This window comes from Zootoca vivipara, chromosome 5 (assembly GCF_965207765.1).
Source record: "Zootoca vivipara chromosome 5, rZooViv2.hap1.1, whole genome shotgun sequence".
NCBI classification, from domain to species: domain Eukaryota; kingdom Metazoa; phylum Chordata; class Lepidosauria; order Squamata; family Lacertidae; genus Zootoca; species Zootoca vivipara.
Window position 1 is genome coordinate 75,720,244 of NC_142588.1, and position 17,953 is coordinate 75,738,196.

At 44.4% G+C, this 17,953-nt stretch overlaps 1 protein-coding gene across 3 annotated transcripts in view; it reads left to right on the forward strand.

Annotated features, from left to right (window-relative positions):
* Window positions 1-17,505, forward strand: part of MME (membrane metalloendopeptidase) — a 73,732-nt gene extending 56,227 nt beyond the window's left edge. For all 3 annotated transcript variants that reach the window (XM_060274462.2, XM_035132952.3, XM_035132954.3), the window contains 6 exons: window positions 979-1,098; window positions 2,568-2,701; window positions 5,028-5,093; window positions 8,629-8,724; window positions 10,609-10,685; window positions 15,492-17,505. In XM_060274462.2, coding sequence (XP_060130445.1) covers window positions 979-1,098; window positions 2,568-2,701; window positions 5,028-5,093; window positions 8,629-8,724; window positions 10,609-10,685; window positions 15,492-15,591 — 593 coding nt within the window. In that variant the 3' untranslated portion in view covers window positions 15,592-17,505. The remainder of the gene's footprint in view (window positions 1-978; window positions 1,099-2,567; window positions 2,702-5,027; window positions 5,094-8,628; window positions 8,725-10,608; window positions 10,686-15,491) is intronic.
* Window positions 17,506-17,953: the final 448 nt, after the last annotated feature.

A 17,953-nucleotide genomic window follows, 5' to 3' on the forward strand; every position in this document is an offset into this window, starting at 1 on the left:
TTTGAAAACAAAATACAAAAAAAGAGAGTAGGCAATAGGCTGAGAAGAGGGGTTGGAATCTAGGAAGTGGAGGAAACTGAAAGGAAGGGGAGGATGGGAAATGCATGTTGTTGAGGGAAAACAGAGGGAAAACCACACCCATGGCTTATGGACAGGAGAGCCATTGTGCTCTGGGCAAGAAAGGAGTGGGTGGGCTTTGGGAACTCATGCGCCCTGAACCTGCAGACCCAGAAAATAGCAAATGTTTCAGCATCATGCTGAAATAATATGACCATGTGGTCATAATTAATATGACCATGTGGTCAGTGCAGATCATGTAGGTAAAAGGTAGTATTGCACTCCATCAGCTAGCATGGCCAAAGACAGGGATAATGGGAACTGTAGTCCAGTAACATGGGGGGGACACAAATTCCCCAGCCCTACCCTGGTATGTCTCTCATTTTCATAGGAAAGACTTAGAGAGGTATGCAGCTACCATGTCCCATCAGAGCAAGGATTTCCTCTTGTATAGTGGGGTGTTCCCATTCTCTTCCCCACACATGTGTCCCACGTGCTCCCCAAATGTACTCTAGAGGTCCAGAGAGTTGAGTTTGGGGAACTCCTAGAGCAGGTTTAAGAGGCAGGTGAGGAGAGGAGAAGGACAGAAAAATCCTTGCACTAAGTGTGACGTTCAATTACATCCTCGCACCATTGGCCCTACCTGCAGGGGTCACATTATTCACAGCTGCTCCCCTCCAGCCTTGGATTGCATCATGCTGTTGGATCCCGTACAGTTGAGCATGAATTTGAAGGGCACCTGGTGATCAAAGAGCAAGACAATCGGGTGGAAGGGGAAGGAGAGGTAGTTTGAATTAATCAGCCACATCATTGGCTAAAATTTCCAGGGTGTTTATTTCATTGAGCTTGTGTTTTTGCAAATAGTTTGAGCTGGTACCAAAGATTAACTTGTCATCTATGGTGTCATATCTCTCTCTGCAGTCTTTCCTGCTGGCATTTTGCAACCACCTTTCTTCAGTGCAGCTCAGCCTAAATCCTTGAATTATGGTGGCATTGGCATGGTCATTGGGCATGAAATCACGCATGGCTTTGACGATAACGGTAAGAAAGAGAACTCATGTTTCACCATTGGTATTACTTTACCTAATCCAGGCCCGGCTCTAGGTAGACCCCCGGTGGCGCAGGGCACCATGGCGCCGGCCCGCCAGAAAGGCGCCGCGAGCTGCGCCCGCCCGCTGGCCGGCCGGTCCGCCGCACAGCTGCACCTGTGGGAGCCACGCTGCACGCTGCGCCCACCCGCCCACCGCGCTGGGAAACGGGGCGGGAGGGCGCCGGAGAGATCCGGCGCACCACAGCGGCAGGGGCGTTTAAGACGGCCCTGACCTAATCTGTATGGTGCATGAAGAGAGACAATCCTGATTTAATTTCTTTTACGATCAAGCCCTGTTTCTTGTGTGTGGCAGTGTGCTTTATAATATCTCTGTTATACGTTTCCCATGAGCTAAGGGTGGCTTTACATCTTACCAGAAGCACCAATTATTATTATCTTGTAAACAGCAAGTGTGCAAGGCCCTCGCTTGTGTGCTTCTTGGCATTTCTTGCATTACATGATACTGCCCATAAAACAGGGATGGGGAACCAGTAGTCCCCATATGTTGTTGAACTCCATTTCCTATCAGCCGCAGACAGCATGGCCAATGACCAGGGATGAGGGAAGTTGTGATCTAGCAACCTCTAGAGGGCCACAGCTTCCCCACCCTTACCATAAAGCAAGAACCGAAAGATTTATGCCAGCAACATAACATTTCCTCATTCACAACCAGCACCTTATAAACAAAGCAGCTGAATGAAACATCAGTCACGCCATGGTGCCGAATATTCCTCTTTTCTTCCAATCCCCCTACATCTTCCCAAGAGGGATGATCTTGTGGTCTTGGCCAGCCACTGAACAGATTCCAAAGGATCAGTGAATGTGCAAATGGCAGCTTCCTGCCAACCACTGGATGAGTACATCATTGCCTACATTGGGAAACAAGCTTGGTGAATGCTAAGGAACCCAGGTTCCTGAATCAAGCAGAGCACCTGGCTGGAATCGGATTAATCCATCAGAAAAGTCAAAGACCTTCATATTTTGTCTGATGCCTCCATACATTATGATAGAACATTATACAAAAAGGATTGGCGATGGTGCTGAAAGTGAGTGGTGCTTGAGTCAAGCACTGCACATACTACTGATGTTGGCTTGGAAGTGTGTGCTGATGGTGCAAACTCCTGTTGCTAGGCAGAAGACTATCTCTCAGTAGCAGATCCCCATATCTGACACTGGCAATGCATGCTGGGGCTGCTTGGTATTGGAGTTCAGCAACATCTGGAAGGCAAAAAGTTTCCCAACCTGGTGTGTACGATCCTCGATTCAATCCTTGCACCTTTAGCCGAGGTCATGGAGAGCCTTTCTGAGTAGGCAATATTGTTCCATGGATCAATAGTCTGCTACAGCACAAGGCAATTTCGTATTTCCAGTGTCTTCAAGACTATCATTGCAAATTTCTTATGTGTATATGTTATTTCAGGTAGAAATTTCAATGAGAATGGGGACCTTGTAGACTGGTGGAGTCAATCATCTGCAACAAATTTTAAGAAGCAGTCTGAGTGCATGGTAAACCAGTATGGAAACTTCAAATGGGATCTGGCTGGTGGACAAAATGTATGTCCCTTCTTTCTTATTGAAATGCTTACATTTTGATGCACATTCTTTTATTTTATTAGATGAAACATATTCCACATGGTAATGGAGGGAGATGGTACTGAACAGCTTCAAAAGGAAACTTAACTCTGTGAACAGACCTGCTGTAGGCCAAATTTAGTTTCTATTAATATTTGTATATTTCTTTCATTTATGAATTCCTCCCAATGAGGCATCTCAAAGCATTTTACAATATAATGACATATATAAAACAGTTATGTAAAGGCAATTGCACATAAAAACAATTAAAAACTATAAATTTAATACCAGGTTAGGTCAGGTCCAGGACAGATCCCAATTGAAATAAAGATTTCTGAAGACTTGTTGAAAGAGGAACATCTTTAGCAGGTGCACAAAACCAATAGAAAAGGCACCTGTCTGTTATGCAGTGGAAACTCTAAAGGGCAGGTACCAGCACACTCAAAGTCCAATTCCAACATCATGCTGATTGGACATCCTGATAGGATGGTACCTCCAGACTGCCCTTTCCTGAAAAAAGCTTTTATTGGTTGGGGTGGGACAATTTTTAAGGTATCCTGGTCTCAAGCTCTGTAGGGGTTTGCAAACCAGTGCCAGTACCTTGAACCTAGCCCAGTAGCTAATTGGCAGCCAGTGCAATTCATTTAGTAGTGGCATATTGTGATGGTAGTTGAGCCACCAAACTTTGCACTTCCATAGAACAAAGACATTTACATAGGTGCAAATAACCCCTTACATTTCAATGATTTGTATTCCCAGAGGTGCCTTTGCCAAGGTTCACAGATAAAGTCCAAGAAATAATGCTGCAGTTCAGATATATCATTAAATCATGGTCTAGTGTTATGTCTGTGATCTTTTGGTTGCACATTATGCCCTCCCATCTCATCTTCCTGTAAAGCCAAGATAAAGAGATTGGCAGCATCCACTGGGCAAACCTCTCTAGGTTATTCCTTCACTGAGAAGATCCTCTTCGTAGTGGTCACCCCTAGAAGTATAGGCGTGACCACTAGAAAGAGGATCTTCTCAGTGATGGAATAACCTAGAGAGGTTTGAACAAGGCACTTGGAGCAGGATCTCTCTAGAGCAGGCATCCCCAAACTGCGGCCCTCCAGATGTTTTGGACTACAATTCCCATCTTCCCTGACCACTGGTCCTGTTAGCTAGGGATCATGGGAGCTGTAGGCCAAAACATCTGGAGGGCCGCAGTTTGGGGATGCCTGCTCTAGAGGATAGGTTTCAAGTAGGTATGTGCAGGAGAAGGCAATCTCACAAGTAACCTAATCTCAAGCAATTAAGGCTTTTTAAAGTTAAAGCCAGCAGTTTAAAATGTACCCAGAAATGGACTGGGGAGCATCAGGTGTGATATAGTTGAAACATCCAGTCCCAATCAATATATTCCTGGCCCTATTCTGGACCAATTTCAGTTCCTAGACTATTTTAAGGCCAACACACAGCAATAGTCTGAACAGGAGGTTTCCAGAAAGTGTGGCCAGCTCATTTCTATCCAGTTATGGTGGTTCCTGGTGTATCAGCCAAAGCAAGTTAATTTAGAACAGGAAGCAAAAGCTTTCAATCTCCTCCTCATGGCCTCTCTGAAGGGAGGGAGGAGAGGGGAACGTGCACGAGTCAAAGGCTCACTGATAAAGCTCAGGCTAACTGCTGCTTGGGCACGTAGCACTAAACAATGGTTCAGTGTTGTATTCAAAGACAGCCAATTTGTGGCTAATGGGACGTGTGGCTCCAGAATTGGCCTCCACAGTCACTTACAGACTCACTGTTAAGACTGTGTTCATGGAAGACAATCTTATTCGGCTCCGAGTGATCGCCAAAGAAAAAGACGACTCAAAATAGAAAATGACAAAGAATCAGTAATTCAGCAATGCTGTTTTGCTGAGGCGGGGGGTGATCGGAGGAAGTGGTGGCAGATCTCCCATGCAACCAAGACTCTTCCATAAAGGTCATGTCATGTAACGTCTCAGTGAGCAGGGTCACATCAAGGTAAAAGACAGGTTCACGATAAAGTAGCTGGACTTGGCAAGATGCGACCAGTTATAGTCTGGTCTTAACAGCACCATGGAGAGCTCCCACTGAGCTCTGCTGGTTGTAGCTCTCCCCCTGTTGACTGTCATAGCCCTCTGGATGTTGCCTTGTAGACTTCATATTCTAAATTCCACATCTAGAGATGGTTGGGAATAATCCATTTTCTGACCTTCAAGCCATGACTCATTGTTCTTCCAAGAATTTCATTCTGCACTCAGGCAAAAAAAAAAAGTCAGTAGCATTTTCATTTCTTCCTTTTTCTCTGCAGCTCAGCGGCATCAATACCCTTGGTGAAAACATTGCCGATAATGGTGGCATCAGACAAGCATACAGAGTAAGAAATGCCCATTTTCTCTTACTTCATATGCTTCTTAGTTGGTGCAGATTCGTTAAAATGTTGGGTTGTTTGGGGTTTAAATTTTTTTAAAATAATAATTATATGCTGCTTTATTAAACCCCTGAAGTTTAGTTACCTGGCCTCCAGGGTCTAATCAGTACTCATAAGAACATAAGAAACGGACCATCTTGTCCAGCATCCTGTTTTCACAGTGGCCAACCAGATGCCTAGGGGAAACCCTCAAGTAGCACTTCAGTACAACAGAACTCTTCCTCCTTATGCATGTTTCTTCCCTTCAAGACCACATCCCTCATTTCCTACTTCATCCCTAGTCTCCCTCTCCTCTCCCTGTCCTTCATTCTCCCTCTTCATTATGAAAACTTTACAAAGAGAGTTAGGGAATTGTAAAGCACTCTGCGATCCTCAAATCAAGGGTAGTACCCAAATTTAATAAATAGTTATTTATTTATTTATTCATTTATTCATTTATTGCATGTGCCACAATTTACCTGTTTTCCGGGAGGAAGGTTCGGAATAATTTTTTATTTTATTTTTTTGCAATTGCAAGCACCATCAGTGGCTGGACAGGAAAGGAAGGCAGGGAATGGGAACCCGTGACCCTCCAGACATTGTTGGACTAAAACTCCCATAATTCCTAACCATTGGCCATGCTCCATGGTGCTGATAGCAGTAGCGAGTCCAACAATATCTGAACCAGATTTTCCATCCTTGATATAGATGGTCCAGCAACTGGGGTGGGTAAAAGGTAGATTGGGATCTACTGGTGGACCTCCAGGTGATCTGCAGTAGATCAACAAGCGTTTTTGACCACCAGTTGATTAACAGTAGCAACAACAAAATGACGACTCCTGTGCCCTAAAGAAAAACAACAACTGCTGAACACAAGAAGAGGTGATAACCCAGAGTAGAGTTTTGTGTTGAGGAACAGTGAGTTCTGTTGAGTTCTGGTACTAAAACAAAAGATGTCGCCAGGTTCTTAGCCTCACAATTCTTTAATTCTAAGTGTGTAGGTTTGTGCTTTTGCATCAAGCTCAGGTTCAAAGTTCCGGGAGAAAGGAAGTAGCTCCTGTAAGCCTTCAGTCTGCCCAGATTCAAACAAGGGTGAGCAGCACAGTGCCCAGGTAGCTTGTTACAATACTGAAAATCCTAGGTATCTAAAAAAATAAATTGTATAGTTGGTTGCATTTGTAAATTTGCAAATGCACACATAAATCATGAAGGGAGAAAGTGGGGCAGCAGCCAAATGAGTTATGCTTCTCTTTCCCCATTGCCTCAGAATTTCCACATCCATTTATAGGCAACTCATTCATACCATGCCTCACACTTTCTGTCCTTCTAAGCTACAATTATGCTTCTTTTGTGGAATTTGGAACGCCATAAAACGAAATCACCAAACATAATTTTGATGAGTCAAATCAATAGGGTCCCCACCAAAGCTATATACCAAGAACTTTCCAATTTTCCACAGTTGTCCACAAATGAGGACTATAAGAACCCTCTTCTTCTTCTTCTTCTTCTTCTTCTTCTTCTTCTTCTTCTTCTTCTTCTTCTTCTTCTTCTTCTTCTTCTTCTTCTTCTTCTCATCATCATTGCTATGCTTGTGGAAGTTGCTTTTAGGCTATGCTAATTAAATTCCAATTCCATGCAGACTTGCTGAGACCCTCCAGAACAGGCTTCCTCAACCTCGGCTCTCCAGATGTTTTGAGACTATAATTCCCACTGGTCCTGCTAGTTAGGGATCATGGGAGTTGTAGGCCAAAAACATCTGGAGGGCAGAGGTTGAGGAAGCTTGCTCCAGAGTATTAAATATCTAAAAAGCAAAATTGTGTGGGTTTCTCAGGAAGAAATGAGTTATGACATTTCCATAAACTAAACTACATGCACACAACTCAGACTTGACATGAACAAGAAACAGGGTGGTAATCAGCTAAGTTTTATTCAGAGTAGACCCCCCTGAGCATGAAGGGACCTAACTTAGTCATGTGTCTTGGGAAGAATGTTTCTTAATGAGGTGGGAAGCTTGGACTATCACTGTGGCATTAAGCAAGAATTGGGAAAATGTTGTAGTAGGTAAATAAATGGTGCTAAAAAAATAAGGAAAGCATATTCTGTCTGTGAAATACTGTTCCGATGTGAATCTTTCTCAAGGGCAGCCATGGAAAAAACAGTTCCTCCCTTCTATTCCTGTTATCTTAATTAAGAGTACAGAACACACAGTAATTATTAGCCGAATGTCCAGGACAAAGTGCATTCTAGTAAGAGCCACACTGTCATTCTTTGCTTGTACTGAGATTATGGCTCTTTTATCTTTCGTTTACGTTTTTCAAAGGTTTTCCCAAGTGTGTACTCACAGTAAAGCAAGATGAACTATGCCAACATAAGAGACATAAAAGCCATCTTCCTTCCATGTGGTTTTTATACTGGTATAATGTGGTTCCACAGCATACAGGAAGCCATTTTTACTAATGGGTCCCAGTGCGTTGTGAGTTGTGCGATATCTTCCGCAAGGGAAAACTGGCTTGCTTTTAAATTTCTCCTTATATTGTGCTGGAGGAGTTGTGTGGCATCCACATACCGTATATTCTGAAGGTGGCACTGGGCCATCTTCATGCTCACGTTGTGATCCCTGCACTCTGAAGCAGCACCCAGCAGGGATGAAGTGTCTGCTCATCAGCTGACGAAAACAGCTGTTTTGGAATGGTCACATTGCTTCGTTTCCAACTGGTGTATGCTCTGTAACTTCCTCCTGAAATCCCATAACCTTTTCATACCATGTTGTCTCTGTCTTTGTCCTGCTTTCTTTGTGCTATAGCCCACCCCCCACTGCCCACCCCAAAATGTGGCAGCTTTGTAGAAGAATTGTAGGGCAACTAATAACACAGAGTAATAATAATAAAAAGTTAAAGGTAAAGGGGCCCCTGACCATCAGGTCCAGTCGTGTCCGACTCTGGGGTTGCGGCGCTCATCTCGCTCTATAGGCCGAGGGAGCCTGCGTTTTTTCGCAGACAGCTTCCGGGTCATGTGGCCAGCATGACAATGCTGCTTCTGGCGAACCAGAGCAGCGCACGGAAACGCCGTTTACCTTCCCGCCGGAGCGGTCCCTATTTATCTACTTGCACTTTGGTGTGCTTTCGAACTGCTAGGTGGGCAGGAGCTGGGACCGAGCAATGGGAGCTCATCCCGTTGCAGGGATTCGAACCGCCGACCTTCTGATCAGCAAGCCCTAGACTCTGTGGTTTAACCCACAGCGCCACCTGGGTCCCTAATAATAATAATAATAATAATAATAATAATAATAATAATAGCCCACCACTAATGCACGGTTATTGGATCAAGAACATGTTAGCATAATGTTCCTGGAGGTGCCCATAGACAAGGACATGAGGTGGCACCAACCAGAAATCTTACGATTTCTCCTTCCCTAGTTTTGTGCTTGATTCTCATCGCAGTTCGAGCTCGGTTGGATTTCAAGCTGGCCATCATCTCTCTCCCCTTCCTCTTCCTTTGGCAGGCCTACGAAAAGTTTGTACAGAAGAATGGAGATGAGAAGCTGCTCCCCGGACTCAACTTCAACCATAAGCAGCTGTTCTTTCTGAACTTTGCACAGGTATTATACTCTGCTTGACTGAAAGCTTTGGAAATTATTTTGAGTTGCAATTTCACAGCTAAGTTGGAAACAGCAGGCTGGCTTTTCTCCTTTTAATGTGAACTGGCAGAATTGCTAAATCGAGCAGCCTTCATGGCAGCGGGGCCGAGAGGAGAGTGGCCTGTCAGATTAAGTTAATCGCAGCTAAGTGCACGGAGGCATCCAGGAGGTGAGTCTGTAAAGCGCAGTTAACGTGTGGTCATGTACTAGTGCCGAGAGGGAACCTGCTCTCTGATTTCCTGAAAGTTTTCTTCCCAGAGGAAAATGGTTCTGCTTCTCTTCCTCATTCTGGGGGCTCTTTAGAATGTCTATATGATTTCCATAGCTTCCCTTTCCACTGTGAGGTGGCTGAGGGTGGTGAGTGGGTGTTTTTCTTTCCATTAAAAGTTTCTCCCAGTGCCTTGCAGCATCCCTGCTTGCACAGTTACCTCATGACATATTCCTCTGGCCTTTAATTGAAGTGAAGGAATATACATAGAATCATAGAATTGTAGAGTTGGAAGGAATCCTGAGGACCATCTAGTCCAGGCATCCCCAATAGGGTAATGACGTTTTTTACAACCTCATTTCCCTGTATCATAATTTGATGAGCTTTCATTAAAGATTAGATAAAATCTTACTTTCAAAGAGATTTGATTTAAAAAAAAACCTCATGCACAAAAATTTTAAAAAATATTTATCGGTTTTTTGACCATTTTTGAAGTCACTGTAAGCAGATATAAAATTGAACCCAAGCTTTAGAGTCACATATATACAACATTATATAGGGTCATCAAACACACAAGGAAGCTTTTTTTAGCTGCAGTAACAGTATAGATGCCGCTAGAGGACGATGTTTTGCTACCTCTCCTGTAAGGTTCTTTTCCCAGCATGCCCGACAGGGCCTGCTGACTGAGTTTTGAGGTCCCAAAAAGGGGCTTTTACCTTGCGCAGGTGTGACATTTGTATACCCTATGTTGCTAAGAACACTCCCCATTGTGGAATGTGGTGCTGTGTCCAAATGTGATACGAAATATATATAGAATTGTTAATACAATTTTATGAAATGGTAAAACGGCATACAAAGAAATTAAAAATGGTTTGTGCATGACCTTTTTAAATATTTCAATGGAATATACCTAATTTTAGTCATTAATAGGCAAAAGTTCGTCCATTTGTGCTACAGGAAATAATTTTTGAGAAAAAAATGAAAAAGTCAGCAAAACTTCGGGCCTCCAGATGTTTTTGACTACAATTCCCATCTTCCCCGACCACTGGTCCTGTTAGCTAGGGATCATGGGAGTTGTAGGCCAAAACATCTGGAGGGCTGTAGTTTGGGGGTGCCTGATCTAGTCCAACCCCCAACAATGCAGGAATATGCAGCTGTCCCGTATGGGAATCGAACTTGCAACCTTGACATTATCAGCACCATGCTCTAACCAACTGAGCTATCCATTGCTAGATAACAGAGGCTGCCTACTGAACCCCTGAAGTCGATGCACTTGCTGGTTTTGCTTCTCTAAGATAAATAATTTCTTTTAATTAAAAAAATAAGCACTGAATACACACACGTGTGTGTGTGTGTGTTAGAGAGAGAGAGAGAGACTTCACTTAAGAAGAAGAAGAAGAAGAAGAAGAAGAGCTGCATGGGACAGCTTTTCTACATCCCCACTACAGGAAAATACAGCTGAAGTTTATGCCACAATACGTTTTGTTAGTCTTTAAACCCTATGGCAGGTCATGTGCTACAATTGCAACAGATTAACATGACCAATGCTCTGGAAATCAAAACTAATGTGTCACTGCTTTTAAATAATCATTTCTGCAATATTTCTTTTTTGTGTGTGTGCACGTGTTCTTTTAAAGGTATGGTGTGGGACATACAGGCCGGAATATGCTGTCAACTCTATTAAAACAGACGTCCACAGCCCAGGCAAATTCAGGTTAGTATTTTAAATCATCCATTTTCTGAAGCAGAGTTTTTTTACTTAAAAAAACACACACCCAACAACAACACACAAATGCACACTTTTCTCACCAAAGTCAACAGCATAGTTAAACATGTTCATCTTTAAGACTCTTTGACATGCAGTAATTGTTAACTGCCCACAAGAGGGCTTTGGGAAGGAGATGTGAGGGCTCTGACAGGGTCACAAAGTCCTCTTCCCTCCTTCCCAAAGCCTAGTTAGCACTTTCCCAGCTTTGGGAAGAAGGTAAGAAGGCTCTAGGACCCTGCCAGAACCTTGTGCCTCCTTTCCAAAGCCCGTCACAAGGGAAGGCAGCACAAGGGCTGGGGGGGGGGGCGCGGATATTACCCAGGTCCACCACTTACACATTCCCTGCATTCTAAGATGCTTGTTTCTAGAACAGAAGACGTAGGTTCAAATGGCTTCCACCACATGTTTTTTTAATGTCTGCTTCCTGGAACAATTTGTGTTTCATCATAGTGTGGGAGAGCAACAATCGTCTCCATCCCTTCAACAGTACACAACAGTACTACTGCCACCAGTAGTGTTGTGTGGAGAGCCACACGGAAATGTGGCCTTAGAATTGTGTTCATACCTGAACAGGTTAGAAAAAAAATCCAGTTTGCAATGTACTGTATACATTGATTACCCGTCATAAGACATCGGTTTCTCCAACCTGTTCTGAGTTCACAGGGTGGTCCAGATAAATATCATTTGAGAAATGCAATGTTCTATTAAAATCAAAGTGGATTAATAATGGAAAATATAAAGATACTGTGATAGATAAGTGAATGCCTTTGTGCTGCTATTATACAATTCTGAGCCTGTGCTTTTACCTACCTGGTATACTTCTCGTCAGTATTCCTTTTTTTTTCTTTTTTGCAAATGCTCACTTTATACCCTGCATAACCAAATATTTATTGAATGCATCAACTGTTCCTGAAGCTGGCCTCAGAATGGTATTTTCATGTGGGTGTGCTCTCAAGGCTTTGTTGTTGTTTTTCCAGGAAATCTGTGACTTTCTCCCTGATGCAATTATATTCCAAAATCCTACACTCAGCTGAATTTCTCAGCTGCAGTGTTTGCTTTGGATGGGGCAGTTCCCAGGACATTTGCCTGGTGTGCCTTTTCTCCATTTGCATTGCTGATTCATTCTTTGAGATCATTGTATATCTTTTGTTTGGACACGGTTTAGAGTTCTGTAACAAGCACTGCATTTCATTACTGACGAGATAGCTGTAAATATATGCACTCCACTTTGGACAACTCATTCAGCCAATAGTAACTGTTACAACCACTGGGTAGTAATTCCTAGTGGTGAGTAGGAGGGCATCATCACTTATGCATTGTGGGATGGCAGCATTCATTTCCGCCTTCCTTGGTAATCTATGCGAGGGAAAGGATGTACAGGTCTCCTGGCCTGCCTTTATGCTATACATTCCAGCTTCCCATTCCTTGTTGCCTTTCCACCAAGAAACTGCCCTGTGCACAGTGAGAGCTAGCTCTGGGGGGGAGTGGTTTTGCAATGACAGCCACATTGCAAAGAAGATGGTTGCTTTTTAAAAATGTATATTCAGGCATGTCCAACAGGTAGATCGTGATCTACTGGTAGATCACGGGGTGTTCCTGGTAGATCCTGGTTGATCTCTGGCCCCCCAGCGATCTCCCAGCGATCTTACAAGAAAGAAGATTCCACCTCAACATTAGGAAGAACTTCCTGACAGCAAGAGCTGTTCAGCAGTGGAATTTGCTACCAAGGAGTGTGGTGGAGTCTCCTTCTTTGGAGGTCTTAAACAGAGGCTTGACAGCCATATGTCAAGAATGCTTTGATGCTGTTTCCTGCTTGGCAGGGGGGTTGGACTGCATGGCCTTGTGGTCTCTTCCAACTCTATGATTCTATGATTCCTTAGAAGAAGCAAAAAAAAAAATGCAAAACAACAACAACAACAACAACAACAACAACTTTGGCTTCCTACAAAAGCTAAACAAATCTTGCTTCCCAAGAAAGCTCAAAAACTTTGGGTAGATCACTGCTAGATTTTTTTATGACAATGGGTAGATCACTGCCGGTTTTTTAATACTGTGAGTAGATCGCAGTCTATTGGGAGTTGGACGTCCCTGGTATATTTCATGGAACTGCTGCATACTTTCTGGTGCAATTGGACTTCTCCGCAACCCTTCCCCTCTGCAGGGAGGTGGGACCGATTCGGATGGTCCGCCCCCGCTACTTAATGGATCCAATTGGCTTCCAGAGAGTGGTAGGGGATGTTTTATCCCATGTCGATGGCCTTTCAGCTGATTCCCTGGTGGCCCGCTGGAATGCGGAGTTAACCAGCGCTATTGACTGTCTGGCTCCGAAGCGCCCTCTCAGATTGCATGGAGCCCGGACAGCCCCGTGGTTTTCCCCAGCGCTGAGGGTGATGAAACAGTCATTGAGACGGCTAGAGCGCCGGTGGCGGAAAACTCATTTTGAATCAGACCGGACACGGGCTAGAGCTCAACTTCGAGCCTACCAAGTGGCAATGGCGACGGCGAAGAGGACCTTCTTCACCGTCTCCATCGCATCTGCAGAAAACAGCAGCAGGAGACTCTTCCAGGTGGTTTGCAATTTAGCGGAACCACCTGCTCCATCCGGGCCCAGTATGGGCCACATGATCTCCTGCAATGATTTTGCAAAGTTTTTTGCAGATAAAGTCGCTCAGATTCGGGAAGAGGTAGACTCCACCGTGGGAGCAGGGCCGGGGCGGGGGAGTGCTAGAGTCCTGTCTAGTCAAGTTTTGTGGGATCAATTTCAATCTGTTACCTCCGAGGATGTGGACAGGCTGCTTGGACGAGTGAAACCAACCACCTGTCTCCTTGATCCTTGCCCATCCTGGCTTATAAAAGCTAGCCGGGAAGGGCTGGGCGATGGGCTTCGCGGGTTGGTAAATGCTTCTCTCCATGAGGGAGCCTTCCCAGACCTGCTGAAAGAGGCGGTTATTAAACCGCTTCTAAAAAAACCATCTTTAGATCCGGCCAATATGGCCAACTATCGCCCAGTCTCAAATCTTCCATTCTTGGGCAAGGTGATTGAGCGAGTGGTTGCTGAACAACTCCAGGCACGCCTGGAAGAAGCGGACCATTTGGATCCCTTCCAGTCAGGATTCAGGCCTCATCATGGGACTGAAACTGCCTTGGTCGCACTGGTCGATGATCTCCGGCGGGCTAGGGACAAAGGTAAGAGCTGTTTCCTTGTTCTGCTGGATCTCTCAGCGGCTTTTGACACCATCGACCATAACATCCTTCTGGACCGTCTAGAGGGCTTGGGAGCTGGGGGCACTGTCATGCAGTGGTTCCGCGCCTTCCTCCTGGGCCGTGTTCAGAAAGTGGTGGTGGGGGATGAGTGTTCAGACCCCTGGGCTCTCACTTGTGGGGTGCCTCAGGGTTCTGTCCTCTCCCCCATGCTTTTTAACATCTATATGCAGCCGCTGGGAGAGATCATCAGGAGGTTTGGGCTGGGTGTCCATCAGTATGCTGATGATACCCAGCTCTACCTCTCTTTTAAATCAGAACCAGTGAAGGCGGTGAAGGTCCTGTGTGAGTGCTTGGAGGCGGTTGGAGGATGGATGGCGGCTAACAGATTGAGATTGAATCCTGACAAGACAGAAGTACTGTTTGTGGGGGACAGGAGGCGGACGGGTGTGGAGGACTCCCTGGTCCTGAATGGGGTAACTGTGCCCCTGAAAGACCAGGTGCGCAGCCTGGGAGTCATTTTAGACTCACAGCTGTCCATGGAGGCACAGGTCAACTCGGTGTCCAAGGCAGCTGTTTATCAGCTCCATCTGGTACGCAGGCTGAGTCCCTACCTGCCCACTGACTGTCTCTCCAGAGTGGTGCATGCTCTAGTTATCTCCCGCTTGGACTACTGCAATGCGCTCTACGTGGGGCTACCTTTGAAGGTGACCCGGAAACTACAACTAATCCAGAATGCGGCAGCTAGACTGGTGACTGGGAGCGGCCGCCGAGACCACATAACACCGGTCTTGAAAGATCTACATTGGCTCCCAGTACGTTTCCGAGCACAATTCAAAGTGTTGGTGTTGACCTTTAAAGCCCTAAACGGCCTCGGTCCGGTATACCTGAAGGAGCATCTCCACCCCCATCGTTCTGCCCGGACACTGAGGTCCAGCTCCGAGGGCCTTCTGGCGGTTCCCTCATTACGAGAAGCCAAGTTACAGGGAACCAGGCAGAGGGCCTTCTCGGTAGTGGCTCCCACCCTGTGGAATGCCCTCCCACTAGAGGTCAAAGAGAACAACAACTACCAGACCTTTAGAAGGCATCTCAAGGCAGCCCTGTTTAGGGAAGCTTTTAATGTTTGATGGATCTCTGTATTTTAATGTTTGATGGATTTCTGTGTTTTAGAATTTCTGTTTTGTTGGAAGCCGCCCAGAGTGGCTGGGGGAACCCGGCCAGATGGGCGGGGTATAAATAATAAATTATTATTATTATTATTATTATTATTATTATTATTATTATTATTATTATACCAAGTCAGACAATTGGTCCATCTAGCTCAGTATTGCCTACAGTGACTGGCAACAGCTCTCCAATTTTTCAAAATCATCTCTCCCAGCCCTAGCTGAAGGTGCTGAGGACTGATACTGGGATGTTCTTCACGCAGTGCTAAGATACCATAGTCGTCTCCCTATAAACTCTATGCTTCCTGAGCAAGCAGCAGAAGTTGCTGCCCTGGGTGTAGTTATTTACGAAGCGGAACTAACATATTCTCTTCTTGTTTTAAAGGGTCCTAGGAACACTGCAGAACACAGCAGAGTTTTCTGAAGCCTTTAAGTGTACCAATACGGAATACATGGATCCCGTGAAAAAGTGCCGTGTTTGGTGATGAAGCTACGTAGAGTGGACTTGAAGGAGGAGAAGCTTTCCAGAAATCGAGAATGTTTTGAGGATGGCCAGAGTGGATTTGTCACCAAAAAAAAAGGAACGATAACAGAGACATACCAAACGATGCATTTTATAGAAAGGGAGGAGGAGGAGAAAACCTCGCTAAGGCAGCTACTGCCAACAATTACTCTGACAAAACTCGGGAAATGATAAATCACTGCGTACTTAAGCGTTCTTCATTTCTTTCCCTGCAATGATCTTACCATTTTAATCCTGCTTTCCATTTCGCCTGCAGATTCTATTTCATGTTTTACCCTTTCCATCGCCACGTTTTTTCTGTGAGAGTGAGTCCCACCGATTTCAGTGAATCTTGTTTCCAGGAAAGTACATTCAGCCTTAATGACCTGCTGTCCCGTGAAGGTGTTCCGATATTTATAAATCAGATGAAAGAAGGGAGCACCAAGTAACACATTAGCTTGGACATGTGTCAAGTGAGCCAAAAGCCTACGGTGTGGTTTCTCACACATCTCCTATTACGGCTTGCGTGCTTTACCAAATGCTTGTGTCTCCCAGCGTGGCCTTGGGAACTGCAGGGCCTGGAGGAAAAAAGAACCTTATAAGGGACCCTAGCGATTTGCCATTTGTAAATGCTCAATACTCAGTGCACCCTTAAAAAAAAAAGCAATTTGCATCTAGACAACACCAATGGCCCCAGCCATAGTGGCAGAAAGCTTGTCACACGTAAGGAATTTCTGTATTTACAACAAAAGACGTGCAGGATCAGCAGGGAACAGGTGAGCATTACAATACAGGTGAGATGTGGAACCATATGTGAGATGGCAATGCTTGCCTGCAAACATCTGCTTATGGGTGCTGTTTCTTGAGAAGTTGTGGTTGGCACTATCCTATGCTCTGCTTTGACATCCACAATCACTGGATGAAGGCAAAGCCACCAAGGAGATCTTCTCCTTCCTCACTACTGTTTTCATCCTCTTGGGAGGCAGGTAGTGGTGCAAAGCGCTTCTGACTTACATATTACATATGGCACCCTTGCCCATACAAGACGTCTTCACCCCATGGACTCGTCTCCAAGCTTTCTTCTGTTCCTTTTCCTTTTCCTTTTTTGTGAAGCCATCGTCGTGAGAACAACCCAAAGACGAAAGTGTAATCTACTTAAGGGATTAACTGTTGACCAAATTTATTGTTTGCTGCTTTCCAGCCAAAACCTACACTGTAGATAATTTATGGAATTTTTTTAGCATATGTTGTAATCACTGCAGTTGTAATCAAAAACTCCATGTTTTTTCTAAGATTTTCCTGCTTTTTCTCAAAGCTTTGTCTTTTTTTTCCAAAGAAGAGGACGAAAAAGTATTTGTAATAATATATATCACCATACTTTTTATATTTAATTCTGAATTATACCGGACATGAATTGTTAAATGTCATTACAATGGGTGCGTTTTGTTAGAGTGTCAAGGTACAAACCATTCAACAGATGATTAAGTCTCTACTAATAAGATATACAGACTGACTGACTGGTTTTGAGAAGAACTTCTAGAAGCCGGTTCTACAAATGTTAGGACTTTCAAATGTAGCACAAAAGTTGCTTGTGATTCCTTTGAACGAACAGGACATTTTGCTTCAGTAATAATGGTACATATGTAGGCATTTACATTATGTGGACCCTTACTAGTGATAAACCTTTTAAATCTTCTACAATAGTTTTCAAATGCCCTCCTGCAGGTGGCCAAGGAACATACTGCTTCTGGCACTGAAACACACAGATCTTTCCAAATAAATTACTACTTGATACCTCTGATGACTCGAATGGGTCCATTTCTGAGCATTTGAGGACTGCCTGTGCAAAAATTTTATTTTCAAGTTTGTCATCTGATAAAGCATTGTGATAATTAAATTTAAGCCACGTGTCCCTTATTGCTTATACTGTTGCAGTACATCTTTGCTTGGCATGGAAGGGTCTCTCTCTCTCTCTCTCTCTCTCTCTCTCTCTCTCTCTCTCTCTCTCTCTCTCTCTCTCTCTCTCTCACACACACACACACACACACACACTCATTTGACACTATTAAGTTGGAGGAAAGTGGCTCTTGGAGCGTGCCCTGTACATGGGTTTACACCGCTTTCCTTGGCGGAAGAATGATCAGATTCATTGCCATGATTTCTGAGATTCAGAAGCTGAAATTCCATGTGCCATCATAAATCTCTTCAATGTACATTGAGTGATGAATTGGAAAATTTCGACTTCTGCTTGCAGTGAAGGTGTCTGGTGACCTGCTTCTATGGTTGCCCTTTTGTTTCATTTTCTTCTTCAGGCTTCAGTGCCATCTCATTTTGTCAAATTGGCA